Source organism: Cantharellus anzutake (genome assembly GCF_015039405.1).
Source record: "Cantharellus anzutake strain C23 chromosome Unknown EI90scaffold_183, whole genome shotgun sequence".
NCBI classification, from domain to species: domain Eukaryota; kingdom Fungi; phylum Basidiomycota; class Agaricomycetes; order Cantharellales; family Hydnaceae; genus Cantharellus; species Cantharellus anzutake.
This window is the reverse complement of record NW_024067133.1, coordinates 4,615-19,378: the sequence shown is the minus strand read 5'-3', so window position 1 is coordinate 19,378 and position 14,764 is coordinate 4,615. Positions and strand designations below refer to the sequence as shown.

The 14,764-nt window shown below is 48.5% G+C and overlaps 4 protein-coding genes across 4 annotated transcripts; 1 reads left to right on the top strand and 3 right to left on the bottom strand.

The window, feature by feature from the left end:
* Nucleotides 1-2,363: 2,363 nt before the first annotated feature.
* EI90DRAFT_3022921 (uncharacterized protein) lies at nucleotides 2,364-3,168 on the top strand (the record flags this gene model as incomplete). The annotated part of the gene is made up of 4 exons (XM_039057830.1): nucleotides 2,364-2,587; nucleotides 2,638-2,694; nucleotides 2,874-2,911; nucleotides 2,978-3,168. The coding sequence occupies 4 exons, from the start codon at nucleotides 2,364-2,366 to the stop codon at nucleotides 3,166-3,168; spliced, it is 510 nt and encodes a 169-aa protein (XP_038908081.1).
* Nucleotides 3,169-6,306: 3,138 nt separating this feature from the next.
* Nucleotides 6,307-7,852, bottom strand: EI90DRAFT_3137215 (P-loop containing nucleoside triphosphate hydrolase protein; the record flags this gene model as incomplete). The annotated part of the gene is made up of 8 exons (XM_039064839.1): nucleotides 6,307-6,336; nucleotides 6,387-6,454; nucleotides 6,503-6,517; nucleotides 6,584-6,730; nucleotides 6,838-6,972; nucleotides 7,024-7,207; nucleotides 7,260-7,769; nucleotides 7,832-7,852. 8 exons carry the CDS (start codon nucleotides 7,850-7,852, stop codon nucleotides 6,307-6,309), a joined length of 1,110 nt encoding a protein of 369 aa, XP_038908080.1.
* Nucleotides 7,853-8,036: 184 nt separating this feature from the next.
* EI90DRAFT_3137214 (uncharacterized protein) lies at nucleotides 8,037-8,608 on the bottom strand (the record flags this gene model as incomplete). Its single annotated transcript, XM_039064838.1, has 2 exons — nucleotides 8,037-8,297; nucleotides 8,351-8,608. The coding sequence occupies 2 exons, from the start codon at nucleotides 8,606-8,608 to the stop codon at nucleotides 8,037-8,039; spliced, it is 519 nt and encodes a 172-aa protein (XP_038908079.1).
* A 1,094-nt stretch (nucleotides 8,609-9,702) lies between these two features.
* On the bottom strand, nucleotides 9,703-12,197 carry EI90DRAFT_3022919 (uncharacterized protein; the record flags this gene model as incomplete). The annotated part of the gene is made up of 8 exons (XM_039057829.1): nucleotides 9,703-9,824; nucleotides 10,298-10,383; nucleotides 10,436-10,751; nucleotides 10,863-10,937; nucleotides 10,992-11,207; nucleotides 11,273-11,445; nucleotides 11,520-12,016; nucleotides 12,165-12,197. 8 exons carry the CDS (start codon nucleotides 12,195-12,197, stop codon nucleotides 9,703-9,705), a joined length of 1,518 nt encoding a protein of 505 aa, XP_038908078.1.
* Nucleotides 12,198-14,764: the final 2,567 nt, after the last annotated feature.

The window sequence follows — 14,764 nt, the reverse complement described above, 5'->3', positions numbered from 1 at the left end:
AATTGGACTTGCTTTCTGGGCCCTAAAACTCCAAGCTGCTTATATAGGGGACCCAGTTCTCACTCCTGATGAGCCTTTCAACATCTTCTATAACGAGGCAATCACTATCCTCGCTGCACTCCAATGGGCAGCATCCATTTCTCCTTTGCCTAAGCAGCTTGCAATCCATACTGATTCGACAAATTCTCTCAACATTTTTAACTCCCTTCGTGCTACCGACCTCTATAACGCTATTCTCATGTCCACCATTGCTACACGGTTCAAGAGTGGGATGGATTTATGTGAAGGCATAACGTTGTTGCAGACACTTTGTCGTGGAGAAACTTTGAGGTTGTGTGAAACCTTTATCCCTCTTTAACTATCCACCACTTTAGGCCTCTGGCATTGTTAAAACCGGGGGCCAAATCAATATGAACATACGAGGGCACTCGACAACCCGACAACCTCAGCGTGAACCTTGGTCAATCGAGCGCTTACAGCAGGCTCGGGCCACTGCACTCAGTGCTGCCCTTGAGCCTTCAACTTTGTGCACATATACCTCTGCCCTTCTTTCTTACACCACTTTCTGTGGTTTACATAACCAACCTTATGCCCCAACACTGGACACCCTTACCTTTTATGTGGTTTACATGTCCACTCACATCCAGCCTTCTTCGGTTTCCTCATACCTCTCAGGCATCTGTGCCGAACTTGAAGGCTACTGGCCAGAGGTCCGGGATATCCGAAATTCCCGTCTTCTCTCACGCACCCTTGCTGGGTGCTTTAAACTTAATAGGTCCCCCCCAGTTCGAAAACAGGCGCTAACTGAGGGCGACCTGCACTGCATTCTACAAGCTATCATGCTCACTCCTTCTCTCAATGACAATCTCTTTGTTGCGCTTTGCTTCGTCAGTTGGCATTGTCTTATGCACTTAGGAGAGCTGGTTGACAATGACGTTGTTGCATTGCGAAGTTTTCGGAAGTCCATCCGATGTTTTTCTGTGAAGTTTCGCAACAACCCACGTCCACATGTCTCTTTTTCCTACCAATGCACAAATTCAAAAACTACCTCTTCATGCACGATACTAGGTTCCCTCACCTGCCTGACTTATGGCTCCGTGAAAGCGGATGTTTGCCTACACGCTCCTGGTTTATCTCCCATCTGCGTTCTATTATCAATGACCCCAATGTGGCTGGTCACTCACTTCGCTCCGGTGGTGCCACCGCACTTGCTTTAACTGGCACTCCCCTAGACCATATCTGTTTAATTGGTCATTGGTTTTCCGAGGCCTTCCTTATTTATCTACACCAAAATCCCATCTTAATCCAGAGCACATTGCCCGGTCGCTCCACTTTTGATGGACAACGCACCGAGCGTTTACTCTAAACAAATCCAATGGACACATCAATGGGCAAATCTTTCCTCTTTTTCCACCACCATCCTCCCCTCCTCCTTCCTATGTTATGGTCATCGGTTATGGCTTGCCCTTGGCCATTGTATTTCTTTTCTTGCAATCCCATTTTGTGCTGGCCCACGTTGCATCGTGGGCTGTGTCCACTAAGTTGGTTGGAACCGATTAGATTCAATGAAAACAAAAGCTGTCTGCAAGGAAGTCGTTTTTTCGGTGTAAAATGTATCAACACGAAAATTTGCCAGTTGGACATTTCCAGCGCCACTGTGGCTGGTGTCACACCAACCTCGCCACCTCTTCCGGTTAAGTTAGCTTGTGAGACAAGTCATTCAGATACAAATCTTGTAATGTGACAGTCAAGCTACTTGGTACCACAGTGAGTTTGTGGGAAGGAATCCATACTCCCTCACAAATATTGTTGGGCACTAAGGAGCTCGGGAGGCAAGGTGGATTGTTTTCCCAACCTACCGACCCAGCCATCATCATCAAAGTTGCTGTATCGTTTGTAGGATTGCAATCCTCAATCCCAATGTCATGGCATCCTGGTAAGATGGCAGTCACAATGCATCAAATATCTTTTGTACAGAGCAGTCCACTATATACTCCATCACATGCAGACCAGCAATCGAAAATGGCTTTCATATTTGGATGTACAAGTGAGAAAAAAAAAAGAGCAGATGGGAAGGAGGAGGTTGGAAAATGAAGCAAGAGACAAGATCAAGTCACTCATCCTGGGAAACAATATATTGGATAGCTTCCACCATATCTTGATGTAGCTGATACTCAGGGGCTGTTTGTTCTCTAGGCAGGGGATCGTTGGGTAAGAAACAAGGAGCAAAGTCCCAGCCCTTGTGACCAGAGTGGCATCGTGCAAAGGGCTATGCAGATTTTTTGAGTCGCCATCCAAGGTTGAGCTAATCTGAGTTTGTTAGAGTCTGATCGATCGATGGAAGGTTGGAAGTGAATGACATCATGTGTTTGGGACCACAGGAACGATGCGCTGTCCGTTTTGTGGTTTACTATGTTATGTCGGGGTCTGAACGAGTGACAGAGAAGGTTGGAAATGAGCGATATTCTGTGTATGGAAGCGCAGGAATGGAGCGGTGTCAGGTGGACAGAGGTATGGATCGACAGCAAGTTGTTGGTGTTGGTGTTGGAAGAGCACAAAGAATCGAGGCGATTAAAGCCAAACCTGAGTGAGTGTGAAGTTCAAATGTGGGAAGAGATGTGTACAAATGGGGGGCAGGCTTGGATTGAAACTGCAGATGGAAAAATATGGGATGCAACTGATCAATGATTCATCGTGAGTGTGAAGTGAGAGGGCATCAAAAACACATGAGATCAAGCAATGTTTCGCCTGGAAAACGCACCATGAAAGAAAACTGTGCCATTCCATCATCTAACACTTCACCCATCTGGGGATAGCCAACGACAAGAACTCGTACACTGTTTCCAGGGGGAGTGATGCTTTTGGGTTTGTAGGCAACGGGTGCCGGCTCCGAGTATTGTTGGCAAGATGCGTAAGCGTGCCTCTTGATGTGTTGGAGTGCCTCTTGATTTTTTGGAATGTCATGCCACATATGTAGGACGAAGAGAGCTAAAACCGTTAGGCACCCATGCAGTGGGAAGCACATGTTTTAGAGACCCCCCAACGTTATCACTTATGGTGGAGAGGGCAGCTAAAAGAGGGCCGCCAGTACAAAACGCAGCAGGCGAGGAGGTCAGAAAGTGGAAGGTGGTTGAAAAGGTGGTACAGAAAAAGGCCAACACAGGATGACTTTGATGTGTAAGTACCATCCATGCCGTTATCCATTATGGCAGTGAGAACCTCTTCGACCCATAACCAGCTAACCACATTGGGTGCCAGGGGAGCCTCTAGATGATGGCAAGGTGTTCCCCAACCCAAGGATCTAGGGAAGACATAACATATGGGAAGGATGAACTACAAGAAATTCCAGCAGTTGTTCCCATGCCATCAACCCTCACAGCCAGAACCAGTGCAATCCTCAAAACACAAGCTGCACGACACAGCACACAAACCTGAGAAAAAAAGAAGGTTGGGACAAGGATCAAGTGGTGTTGAATGATAAATAGTCCTAGCTTCCATAATTGAACACTCAGATTGGACAGTGTCATTGTAGGATGGACAGTGGGCAATGTTATCTCAATGCTCAGGGAATGGCCATTGCGATAGTACAGGGATGGTGTCACATGAGGTATCAAAAGATTTCACTCATCAGGTGATGAGCTGCTGGTTTGCCATGCTTGGGAACAACATTTGCAGAAGCAAATCAAATGTTGCTGTCTACCAGTTGAGATACTGAGTATCTCACCTGAGCTCATGGGAACAGAATTTGCGGAAGCAAATTTTGCCGTGCATCAGTTGAGATTGTCAGAGACCAGGTTGAGACGAGGGAATGTCTCTGTGGCGGAGGGCTTCGGCCTCAGCGACTTATGCCAGGAGCACTGTGCCAAGTAACACGTCCGTGCCCTAACTTACTAAACTGGTAACCAGAACTGAAGGGGGATAAACTCTAGTCGATTTTATTACTGAGGTGTAACCTATGTACAAGTTGAGTATATATAGTTACAACGAGGGCGGGGCTGTAAATGGCGGAACCGAGCAGAGCGGAGCTAACGGGGTTAGACATTAGCCGATTGAATATTACCAACGAGTCGGGTTACAGGGTTAACGGAGAGGCAGGTGATAACCCAGAAATGGAAATGAGGGATAGGCCCGAAGGTGGGCTTTGCAGGGCAAGCAAGTGTATTGCCCAGCGGAGGCGGGAGTGTGCTAGCAGACATCAGAGCTGTCCGGAAGCCTTTGGGGCTCCGTACTTAGGGAGGTGTAGGTAATATATTGAAAGGAGGGGGTGGTGACCATCGAGGGGTACGAGGGGATTGCGGAATATGGGAGCTCCGAGGTTAGTGAAGAAGGAGCAGAAGTAGACCAGAGGGATCGGAGGGATCGGAAGTTGATGGCCGGGGATGGATATGACAGAGATACTGAGTATCTCACCTGAGCTTGTGGGAACAGAATTTGTGGAAGCAAATGTTGCCATGTGCCAGTTGAGATACTGAGTATCTCACCTGAGCTTGTGGGAACAGATTTTGCAGAAGCAAATATTGCCGTGCATCAGTTGAGATACTGAGTATCTCACCTGAGCTTGTGGGAACAGAATTTGCAGAAGCAAATATTGCCATGCACCAGCTGAGATACTGAGTATCTCACCTGAGCTCATGGGAACAGATTTTGCAGAAGCAAATGTTGCCATGCAAGTTGAGATACTGAGTATCTCACCTTGGTGTCAGGGCACATACCCTGACTTAGCCCGGACCCGGACCCGCATCCGGACCCGCTCCACTTCCCGCGCACTTCCTGCACCGCACACTCCGCTCGCCGCATGATCCAACCCCGGATCCCACCTCATGTGACTTCCGGGTATCCCCGGAAGTTTTCGCCATATTGGGGCCACTGTGGGAAAGTGAGAAGTTAACCTTCTTCTCACTTTCTTACCCACAGTAGCTATGCCCTGAGATGGGCTGTGTTTACAGGCCAGACTGTGGACTGTAGAGAGGGGTCATGGGGACCCAGGGTCCGTCCCCTGACACTTGGCTCGTGCCAACAAAATTTGCAGAAGCAAATGTTGCCATGCAAGTTGAGATACTGAGTATCTTCACCTTGGCTTGTGGGAACAAAATGTGTGGAAACAAATGTTGCTGTTCTGCCAGTTGAGATACTGAGGATTTCAATCAATAAATATGCCACATTGTGCTAGTTGAGATGCTCAATATTTCACCTGATACAATATAACAATAAATTCGGACAACTCCACTACAATACAGCTAAGGTCATAACTGAAAGCTAGACCTCATTGACCGATCACATCTCTGAACATGAACATGACCCCATAAACAACCAGCTAACCAAGAACCAAGAACCAAGACAGCAAGAAAGCACTCGAAGATCAAACTCGCCGATGAACACCACCAGCTGACTGTCAGGGTTTCAGCACCCTGCCCTAGGGTACCCCAGACTCCCCAACCACTCCCTTCCTCCCATTCCTTCATTGTTGCCATGTTGTTGCTTCTATGTGTTGTGTATCTGCACACATGGGATAGCGTGGGAACTTTCTGAGTGAGCACCTCGCCCAGAAACCTGCACAGCCACACCCGTGGGAAGATTCTGGGCACTGGCCCCTGGATGTTCCCTCCAGGTCACACTACACAACTCTAGGAGCTGTATAGTTGTGGACATGTGACCCATTCCTTTATATAGCAACCATGCAGATGAGACCTTTACCCTTCTTCTCATCTCATGCCCTGCATAGTGTGAGGACAGGCCAGATGGGGGTTGAGGTCAGGGAGCTTCCGAGTCCGAGGCTGGGCCCTGACACTGACCTCTGAAGATGACCCCAAATACGACCACAACTCTTGGAGATGTCAGTGGTAATGTGACCACTTCAATTGCTTGACACATCACATGTCACCATCCTGGGGTAATGTCATCAGTTACCACATGAACACACATTATCCTACACACATCTTGCATTGAGATACTCAGCATCACTTCCAGGCTGATGGGAAAGAACTTGCAGACACAACTCTTCCTATTGTTGAGATACTGAGTATCTCAGCTGGGCCTGTAACACAATCTTCCAGTGCACTCATAATAACTTTCATATATAACAGTCATAAAATAACTATAAATACAAGGATTACAGTCATCTCTTTCCACCCGGTTTCCTTCCTTGTGGGGGCTTTGGTGGAAGTCTTGGAGGACTTGCACCCTGAGAGATTGCACTGACTGATGTCCCCACCACTCTCGGTCTAGGAACAGCTGAACGTTTCACTGGAGCCTGCCTCGAAACTGATTCTTGCTGCACCCTACCACTCTCTCTTCTAGCCTCCACCTTCAAGGTGCTGGCAAGACCTGATGGTGGTGCTACGCAAGCTGTCAGATTCAACTCTCCTCCTTGTTTTCTGTCCACATACCTCTCCATCCATCATCATGATATCCCCAGTGGACGGTCCCGCATCAGGAATCCTTGTCGTTGAGCCATCTGGAGGGACTTATCAGGCACGCTGTACCCAGGATCAGCTTCACATACCTTGACTACCATCGCCTGAAATCAGACAGACCCATTCTCAGCATTTGAACATGACATATCAAGCATGTCCACCCTACTTACTATCAATGTCCATGATTCCCCCACTGGCCATGACCAGAGGCTCCCTTGGCTCATCCGTGGTGATCTCCACATCTGTCTCGATCTCTTCAGAGGTTGCAAGCATTCTGCTCCCATGTGGCACCCTCCAGGACACAGCTGGTGCTGCATCTGTCTCCATGTTGTCACATCAGGCCCTGAAGGGTCAGAAGCATTGTACAGCTGCTTCCCCTTTCCCTTCACTTGCTGCATCCTTGTCCAATTTCTTCTTTGCATACTTGGGGGACTGGTTGCTGCCTTGCACTTCGAAGCACCTGAGCCACCACTGTCATCTGCTGTGGATTCTGGGGCATCGCCCTCCTCACCCATGTCGTGGAGGGATGAGTGGCCAGCCAGGAGAAGGTCTTGGAGTCCTGTACAAAAGTAAGCACCTCCTTGGCAGTTGCAACTCTAACCATACTTACTGTTGAGCTTGTCCTGGTCTGTGAAAATGCGAAGCTGCAGTTCCTTGCTCCTTGAAGTGTACATCATAAAGGAATCTGCAGAATTGACCATGCACAGGTGATACACTGTGACTGGCCTGGCCTGGGGTTGGCAATGGACTCGCCCGATAATTTGATCGGTGTCCTGCTGGGACCATTGCGAGTTCTATACAAGGCATTAGACACTTAGTATCTCTAAAGCACTACAGACAACTTACCAACAGGATAAGCCAATCTGCTGCCAACAGGTTCACACCTGCCTTCAGCATGGAGGTAAAGATGAGAACACAGGCCAGGAGGCCATTGATGATGGTACCACACTGCCACTGGTCGATGATGCCCAGTTGCTCAGATGGAGACTTGCTCCCATGGAGGACCAATGCACTGACCCCTGCCTTGACCCTGAGTGCAGATGTGAAGGACTGGATGTTTTGCTTGAACTCCATGTACACAGCAAACTTCTGATCCTGCATGAATTGTGGTGAGGAGCCGATAGGGAGAGGTGGGTAGATGAGCTCCCCTGCATCAGTCACCTTGCAGGGGGGCATGTCATCACACAATCTATCATGCATGATGATGTTAATTGCCTCATCCCATTTCCTACATTTGTCTCCCCCATTTTTGTTGTAGTCATTAATGGAGGTGAATATGGGAGCCCACTCCCCTGCAGCACAGGCGTTGATGTGGTCAGTTCCTTTCCTCCCCCGAATCAGGAATTTCTTTAAATCCTGCAGGTCAGCTTATCAAACAACACACAACACATCTCTTGGCACTCACCCTGTATTCTCACCTTAACAGTGTCCCCCTGCATTGGCTGTGTGTCAGTGTCTGGGTAGCAGCATGGGTTGATATCCTTACTTGGTCAACTCCTCCTCTGTCACCTCTATGAGTGCCTTCTCATGCTCCTCTCCAAGCTTGATCCAGGCAGTCACCACATTCAGGGGTGGCAATGTGATGATGTGTTCCCCATTCCTCTTTTGGGAGCCTGGGGTCCTTCAAAGGATGTAGCCGTTGAAATTCTGTTTGAAGGAGAGAATGGAATCTCTCATGAGGCTGTGGGCAATTTGGAGGTCAGAATTCTGGCTGAGCTGGATGAAATTGCCAGAGAGGATGGCATTGGACAGCATCTCTCTGCTGTTGGAATTGGAATTGGCAGTGAGTTTTTGAATGGTTTGTCGGGCATCATTTTGAGATGATGTGACATTCAAGGTCATCATGTCAGGAACACCTAGCATGAGCCCAATGTTCAAGAGGTCCTGAGTCAAATTGTTAGCACAAGATCCCTGAGATACTAAGTGCATTCCCATACCTGGGGTTCCATCACAAGTGGTGTTCCTGAATGCCCCATCATGAATGTAGCAGCATCACAAAGAGGGTACATCTTCACTGGGTGCTTCTGATGGTTATGGATTTCATCCACAATGAGGAGGGTTGGCTTCAATTGGAATATGGTCTGTTTGACATGTGACTCATAACCAGGTGCCTTTCCTGGAGCTTCTGTCATATCCGTGCATACCCGACCCCGACCCGACTTCCGGACCTCCACCCTCTTCACCTCCGGAGTCATAACCTACCGCTGCCTTTCCGATACTCACCTTCGGTCTTGGCAACACACCCCTCCTCTTACCTCTCCGACCCCTTCTCCGTCCGTTCCGATACTCATCTCGGACCGAACATCGCCCTACTCGCCACCCTTCCTACAACTCCGCTCCCCCCTCACAACACCTCCACCCTCCCGTCATCCCCTACGCTTCTCCGTCCGTTCCGATATCCACCTTCGGACCTGACTACTCTTCCTTACCTGTCCCCTCTCTCCTTCTTCCGTCACTCCTCCGCCACCCTTCCGCCAAGTTACGACCGTCCACCACTGCTCCGTACTTCACACTCGGACGCTGTTTGTACCTTACTCCGAGCCTCCGTCATAGTCCATACCTCGGACTTTGACTCCACCTCGGTCTTAGTCCATTGCATTGGTGACCTCATACTACGTAAACACCATTGCCAATATTCCTCGGACATCCAACCCCGCCTCCGGCACTCTCGCCGTTTGTAATGTATTTCTCGCAATTCCCCCTCATCCCTATTTGGACTACTGCTTCTTTCTATTCTAGCCAGTTAGTCATCACCCCCACTTTCCCTCATCCTCCTGCCCCTCTGGGCCTCGCCCACTCTACCTCCTTCCGGTTGTATCACAGGTCTTGCCCTATGACCTTTGGTACCGCTCCGCTCCCTCTAACCCTTTGTTCCCGTTCGGACGTCTTCGTTCCGATTCGGTCACCCTTTGTTCTCCTTGTGCTTTTGCCCCTTCCTTATATATATCGGCGCTTGTACATACTCGTCTGTTTTCAGTCCGAAATCGACCTGAAATGCCCCCAAGAGACTTCCTGCTCACCTACTGTGAAATTAAGGACCAAATGGACAAACAGCAATGGCACAGCGCTCCACTTGAGTCGCTGAGGCCAAGGTCCCTCCATGCTAAGTCTCCGATTCCACTCCGGAGTCGTCCGTTTCCGCCCATCTCTAACAGCTTCCCAGATTCGATCATCGCAAGATGCTTTTGCTGTGATGTTCCTAGTCATAGAGTACAATCGTTGGTACTCTGAGTCATAGGTCTGAAGAATGTGTGAGAAGGGTCCAACTTGATGTAATTCACTTGTGGATTCACAGAGTCTGCCATGATAATGATGTGGTGTTCCAATGGGAGTTTGGACTTGCTCCAAATCCCACCTTCCCCCAGAATGATTTCTGGGTCTCGTTGGTGTACACCATAACATCGACTGTTCCTGACAGGAACCACATGTAAGTTTCCCTCAGCCAGTTCTCGATGAGAGAGACAGAACAAATGATGATATGAGGTCCAACTGGAATCCTCGTCTCACCAAGTTGTCAGGGGATGTGCATGCTTGCACAGGATGCTTCGATAACCTAGTTGTGATTAAAGCCAGGGGAAAGGGATGTCCCCATCTTAGGGTCAGCTATATACATGTAGAGTCCAGCAATAAGGAAACCAAACAGATTGCCGATAGAATCACATGATCATAGAATGTTCCAGAACAATGCTGGAGATGATCCAGGTCACCGGGGCTTAGGTAAGCGGAGTAGATGGGAATTACCGGCATACTCCCCACACGCATATGTGCAGCCAGCATAGGGTCCAGGGTCATTGCTGATCCCTGACACAAGTCCATTGGGGTATGGACGCTCGGCTGCAGGACATGTGAGAAAGTCAAATTTCAAGTTATATGACTGGACATACCAAAGATTGTGCCCTTTGAGGGCAATGCTCCAGCTTTTTGTCTTGAGATCTGGTGTATGATCAGGGAAATGAATGCCAATGCTTGCCTATGGATGGGAGTGAATCAACATGTGAGGGTCTTATAGGAAAGAGACTCACCCAGTTTTTCCGACTCCCATTGCATTGGCCACAAGAATACCAGATTTCCGTCCAGGGGTGGGAGTAAACAGCATGTGGCACATGCTGTAAATACCATCTAGTTGCTGTTCTTGAAGGGTCAAGGGAGCGATGTTCCCAGCCTTCCTCCAATCACTATTCTGTTGGAATTGGGGGTCCCATGATGTGTAGCGCTGCATTTTGTCGCACTCAGTGGCCAAGAAACCTAGTTGACAATCTGAACGTGGGCTGTTGAGCTCCAGACTGGCCTTGAGTGCTTCCAGATCCAGAATCTGTCTTGCTGGTCCCATCCCCAGATCTTCAGTTCCCCATGTAGCATTCAGAGCATCCATGCATTGATTTGCATTGTGGATGTTTCAAATGTCTTCGATCAAGTGTCCCTCAGCTGTCAGTTGAAATAGTTCCACACAGTATGCTTCCAGCTCTTTCAGCTGCTCCACTGTGGCAAGTTTCTTCAAGATGTTGAGCATGCTGGTGTTGAATTCTGCAAGGCACAGAGGTGAGTGAAGGTATCTGGCCTTGGCACTGCCATGCTCACTTGTACGGTCTATTGTGATAACGTGTTCATGGACCTTGATGTCGAGGATGGCGAACAACATGCCCATGAATCCCTTCATCTCCTCGATGCGCTTTTTGCGGTTGGCACTGGGGAAAAGTTGGGCATGAAGGGAGTAATCGTCGATGATCTGGGATGTGGTCTTGATCATGGGAACCGTGAGTTTTGATGGAGCATCTTCAAAGAGCTGTTGGAGTTCTGGGAAGCCGAAGCAAGGGAGCTGAGAGATGCTTTGTAATTCATGTGGGCATTGGAAGACATACTTTCGAATTTCTCCACTGCCTGCTTCTCCAGCCTCTCCAGGACTTTCTCCATTCTCTTGCTCTTGACAGTCAATCGATGCCAAGCAACTGAGAGCAATTGGTCCATGATCACCAAGACAGGCGAGGTGAGGATTTGGGTGTTCTGGCTTGAAGTCCGCAGGGATATCTCTGTACTGAAGAGCACATCAGCGACGTCCTGTGGACAAGTCCCTAGCGATGGAGGGCATGTGGCCATGCCCTCCTCCACATGATGGAATGGGGATGGAAGTCAGTCTTGATCAACACGTTTTCGATGGCCATGAATCCCCAGACACGATCCCACATCTTCTTCCAGGTGGCAGTCCAGATCTTCACTGCACCCTTCAAGTCAGCTGGAGGATGTGCCATCAAATCCCAAACCGCTTGTGCATTTTTATTCAATGCAGAGTTGAAGAGTCTCAAGACAGCATTTTTCTGAGCCATATCCCAACCAATATACCGGGGAAGAGAAGCGACGTCCTCTGGAAAGAGGCCAGAATGGACATCAGTAGCGTTACACCATATTGTTGAGTTCCATGGCGGTTTGTCCTCCTGTGGCCTTTCGAGGTTGATTGGGAGGATCCAGAAGTGGATCATAAGGGCAGAGAGCTGCATGAGAGGCATGTCGATTGATGGTCCAGATGGTTGTGGAAGTGCAGAGTTGGGCAATCCAAGTTGCTTTATACCTTTCCAAGTCTTATCATTCATCCACACCCTCATGTCATTCTGAACCGCATTGTAACATGTTGTACTGCATCATATACACAACCGATCTGCCATCAGCACATCACACACTCCACAACTCTCAGTGCAGCGCTATGTGTGTGGCCAGTTTGTGCATGGAATATGAAATGATTAATAGAGTTGTACACACAGACTCAGTCTCTAACTTGAGAACTAATAACATTGTAACTCTTTACCTGTATGCATGGACTATAACACGGAGAGTACAGTCAGTTATACGAAAGTTAAAAACAACAAAAGGGATATCACCTCAGTCTCTAACTTGAGAACTGAGGGAAAGGGAAAAAACCTAGCGCCCTGTGCCATTTATACAACGAGTACTAATATCGCTTGCAATCGCGACACATGGTCGTCGGCAAGGGTTAATGCATAGAACAGAAAGAGTAGGCAGAAAAGGGTATCAGCAGTGATCCCATCAACACCGCATCAGACAAACTAATAAGGTAAATAGATCGTCGTTAACCACAATGATTTCCAACAGAATACATGAGGAGTCCATAATGAGGTGCATCATGGCATACACATGTTCTCGAAACAACTTCATTCACGACACTGCATGCATTCCCTTCAGGACATATTTCCCTTTTATTTTGCCTTCATCATCTTGGTACACTGTGGACATACTAGAGTAATAGAATAAGTATTTTGTTGTTTTGAGTGCTGGCCTGAATGTAACTCATGTTGACATGTGACCTGTTAATGCCTTGAATCTGTCACGTGACCCAGCCACATATCCTTCCTTCAACTCACCAACCCCAGAGAAGCGTTCCATGCTTCATGAGTCTCAGTGCAGTGTTTTTAGCCACCTGCATGTGTGTGTCTGGAATGCATAAGAAGCCTATCATGCATTGCATCATCCAATGCACATGTTCTTCAAACAATGCCATCTATCACACTGTCTTTCCATCCCTCCAGGGCATGATATGGTTCTCTGACATCATTTGCATTATTTGTATGGTTTTGCATTGCCCTCATGGTCAGAGCATGCTGAGCCATCCATGGTGGTGTCGTCTGTATGTACTTAGGAATGTGCTTATGGCTCTCAACAGACTGGAACATGCCCATAACACATCTCAATCCTTTGCCATGGCACTCTGAAAAATCAGGAGAATGTTGATGTCCAAGCATGCCCATGACGGTTCTGTACAGTGAGTGGTAATGTATGGAATGGTTATCTCAGACCTTGGAAAATCTCCCAAGATGGCAAGAACTTTGATATTTCTCCTGTTTTCCATCCATGCTGACATTGTCTTAGTGGTGTGTCGGCTGAATGTATCGATTCTTTGGTTTCAATTTCACATGTGAACCACCCCTCAACCCAGACATTCCCCAACCATTTCCAAGCTCCTTAGTGTTAGCTTGTTCCATGTCCTCGTTGTGCATGTATCTACAATGCCTATGTGGGTAGTGATGTAAGTTGTCCATGATGGGACCCAGGGAAAGGATATAATGATGGCTCATACCTTCCCTTTGCTTGACCCTAACCCTAACCCTACACTGTTGTTAAACCACTTCTCAGCTTCACCTCGTCTTCATCCTATTGACCATGGCCAACTCAACTGATTACAACAGTGCCAATGATCTGCTTCCTTTCAAGGACTACAACATCAAAGACTTTACCCGAGAATGTCGCCACCTCTTCCAGCTACGCGATGGAGAGGCTGAGGATGAAGGCAGCTACCATCAGGGATTCATTGTCAGGATCCGGACCCCAGCTGGGAGTGGCCGGAGGGCGAGACTGGGTGTGGAAGCTGGGGTACTCTCCCCAGGTGCTAACTCCTCGAAGTCGCTGAGGGGACTGGCCTCAGCCTTCACAGGGAATGAGCTGAGAAGAAGGGTAAGCTTCTCAGCCCCCTGTGAGGCCGACACAAAAGGACCCTAGGAACTATACAGTTCCCACTTGCTGCCGACTTCCCATAATGGGTGTGACCCGTGGGAAAGTTCTGGGCGAGCTGCTCACCCAGAATGTTCCCACGGTTGTGGCTGTACATTTCTGGGCAAGTCGCTCGCCCAGAACGTTCCCACGGGTTCGCGCGCGTGCATCATTATGTGGAACAGTGGGGGGAGGGATAAGGGGAATGGGGAAATGTGGAGAGAGGGTGGTTAGGGAAAGGGTGAGGGTGTCTGAGGGTGAGTGGGGTCAAGGGCTGTGCCCTGACATTCATGTGCTTGGCACACTTTGCAATCAGTGGCCGACATCCAAATCACCACCATCAGGCACATGTGGATGCTCTCTGCTATGCGCCTGCCAATGACACCATTTTCACACTCACCCGTGACTTTGACTCCTTGGTGTGCTGGACAAACACCCTTGCACATATTAAGGCACATCTTTATGTTCACCCCATACCACCGTTTAAACACACAATGGATCATTCTTTACATCTGTCAAAGAGGGTTCTTCTCCAGGGCACATGTGGTTTGTTCTTACCTGTCAACTCCTTCATGCTGACACATGGAAATAGGATGCTCCCATTCACATAGAGCTTCACAAGATTCCCAACATTGGCCTTGGAAATCTTGCAGAATGCACCTCCATCCATCTCTTCTTCCCAATGCTGATGTCTGAGGATTGTCATGGGGTATCTGTCAGGTCACAGTCCATGTATGTAGGGGGTCACATGACCCAGGGAGGTCACTATCGTCCTACCCACTGTGAATCATACATATTTGATACTCACAGCTGGGTTCTAGGACACCCACCTTACAGTATCTCTATCTCAGGTGGAA